Source organism: Diadema antillarum, unplaced genomic scaffold (assembly GCF_040938485.1).
Source record: "Diadema antillarum isolate AM-2024a unplaced genomic scaffold, OU_Dant_1.0 seq00001324_RagTag, whole genome shotgun sequence".
Taxonomy (NCBI): Eukaryota; Metazoa; Echinodermata; class Echinoidea; order Diadematoida; family Diadematidae; genus Diadema; species Diadema antillarum.
Genome location: NW_027272095.1, coordinates 752,370 through 753,950, shown reverse-complemented (window position 1 = coordinate 753,950; position 1,581 = coordinate 752,370). Strand labels below are relative to the sequence as shown.

Genomic DNA, 1,581 nt, shown 5'->3' with positions numbered 1-1,581 from the left:
AAAAACCATTTGAAACAATCATCCAAACCATCTTCTTTGTCACGTTTGAATGAAAACATCAATGACATTGAGACATAATTCGAGTATCTCTCACAAAGACGATTTTATTCCCGATTTACTGCAGCATGTGGAATATGCACATTTCTATTATAAGAAATACACATATTTGATCAAGAGAATAATTATAATGACACCTAAATGTAGCTTCAATTTTAAATCTACAGACTCAGTCTATAAAACCCGAAGTACGTACACTATATTCTTATTCTACGTAATATACAAATGTTAAATACTAGTAGGCCCTACAATAATTCCCTGCGATAATGAACCACCAATCATTGACAAAGTAAACAAAAACAAAGGTTATGAAATATATCTTTGGGTTACAGATTTGTCCAGGAAAATCGTTGCCCCAACATCTGCTCGAGACGAATGGTGTGAGGCTGGTAAAATTCTCGCAGGAGTCGAGTTGTGTGCGCGCTAACATTAATGTCTGTTTGGTCTTTCCTGTTCTCCTTCTTGGGTGGACATGTTCTCTCGGGCGTCTGTCTGCAGTGGACCATTCTCTTGTCGTCAAAGTAGATGGAGCTGGCCTCGAAGAACTTCGGGAGACCGAGGAACCTTTCCAATCGCCGGAGGTGAGGGAGAGGGTCTCTGTTGAATGCTTTGTTCTCTACGACGAAAAACTGATCGGCGGGAAATGAAACAAGCCATCGCTCAAGGAACAGGTCGTACATCCCGCTCGACACAAGAGCATTGTCGGCGAAAACGATTCCTTCTGGTGAAATGACGGATGATTCTAGCGTATCGTTGATAAAATAGGTCAGGGGTAAACCAGGCGCCAAAGTAACACGCTCTTTCGTTCCGCCTTGCTGTGAGATTACATGACGGTACTCATCTATCACACGCACTACGGGGTCGCTCAACACGACCACAAATTTCATGCCCTTGTATATGTCTCTGAATACTCTGGGGGCGTTCTCTTCGAAGAAGTAATCGGGACTGATGTCCATAGTCAGCTGAAACTTGGAGCTCACAGGCATAGACTTCTTGTACTGCTCAACATCTCCCCCTATACTACTGATTGACAGCGGTTTTGATTTGGGAAAGCTCTGATCCGTCACTAATGCGGGATGACCAGACAGCAAGAAAAATAACTCGGTAGCATCGTCCCTCTTCCCGCCAATAAGTCCGATAACTTGAGGAAGGCGTTTCTTGCAGGCAAGATCTCGCTGGCGGATGAATCCGTCATCGGCCCCACCACAATCGACGAGGGACAAGTTGACGAAGGGGCGTCCGTCCTGCGTGTTCTCGGAATCAGCAATGATCACGGGCAAACTTCGCTCGTCAAGAGTGCGACGCCGCATGGCTTTCGTGTTCAATTGACAGTTGACTTGCGAAGTAACAAAGTAACAAAGGAAGACTCCGATGCATATTCCGCATATCAGGAAACGTATAGGCCTCCGACGATCGACTGCACTCACCATCGTTATCTTGGCCAGGGGCAGGAAAATTTTTTTCATCTGCATTGGAGAAGAGGAAGAAGTTGGAAATTCTCAAAACAGGAAAATGTAGGCATAT

The 1,581-nt window shown here is 44.8% G+C and overlaps 1 protein-coding gene across 1 annotated transcript; it reads right to left on the bottom strand.

Moving 5' to 3' along the window:
• Positions 1-383: 383 nt before the first annotated feature.
• Positions 384-1,367, bottom strand: LOC139708296 (heparan sulfate glucosamine 3-O-sulfotransferase 2-like). Its single transcript, XM_071620263.1, has one exon. It carries the CDS (start codon positions 1,365-1,367, stop codon positions 384-386), a length of 984 nt encoding a protein of 327 aa, XP_071476364.1.
• Between the last annotated feature and the right edge of the window lie 214 nt (positions 1,368-1,581).

Bases quoted from the DNA above. Each gene is read 5' to 3' on its own strand.
- LOC139708296 (XM_071620263.1), bottom strand. From the start codon at position 1,367: ATGCGGCGTCGCACTCTTGACGAGCGAAGTTTGCCCGTGATCATTGCT.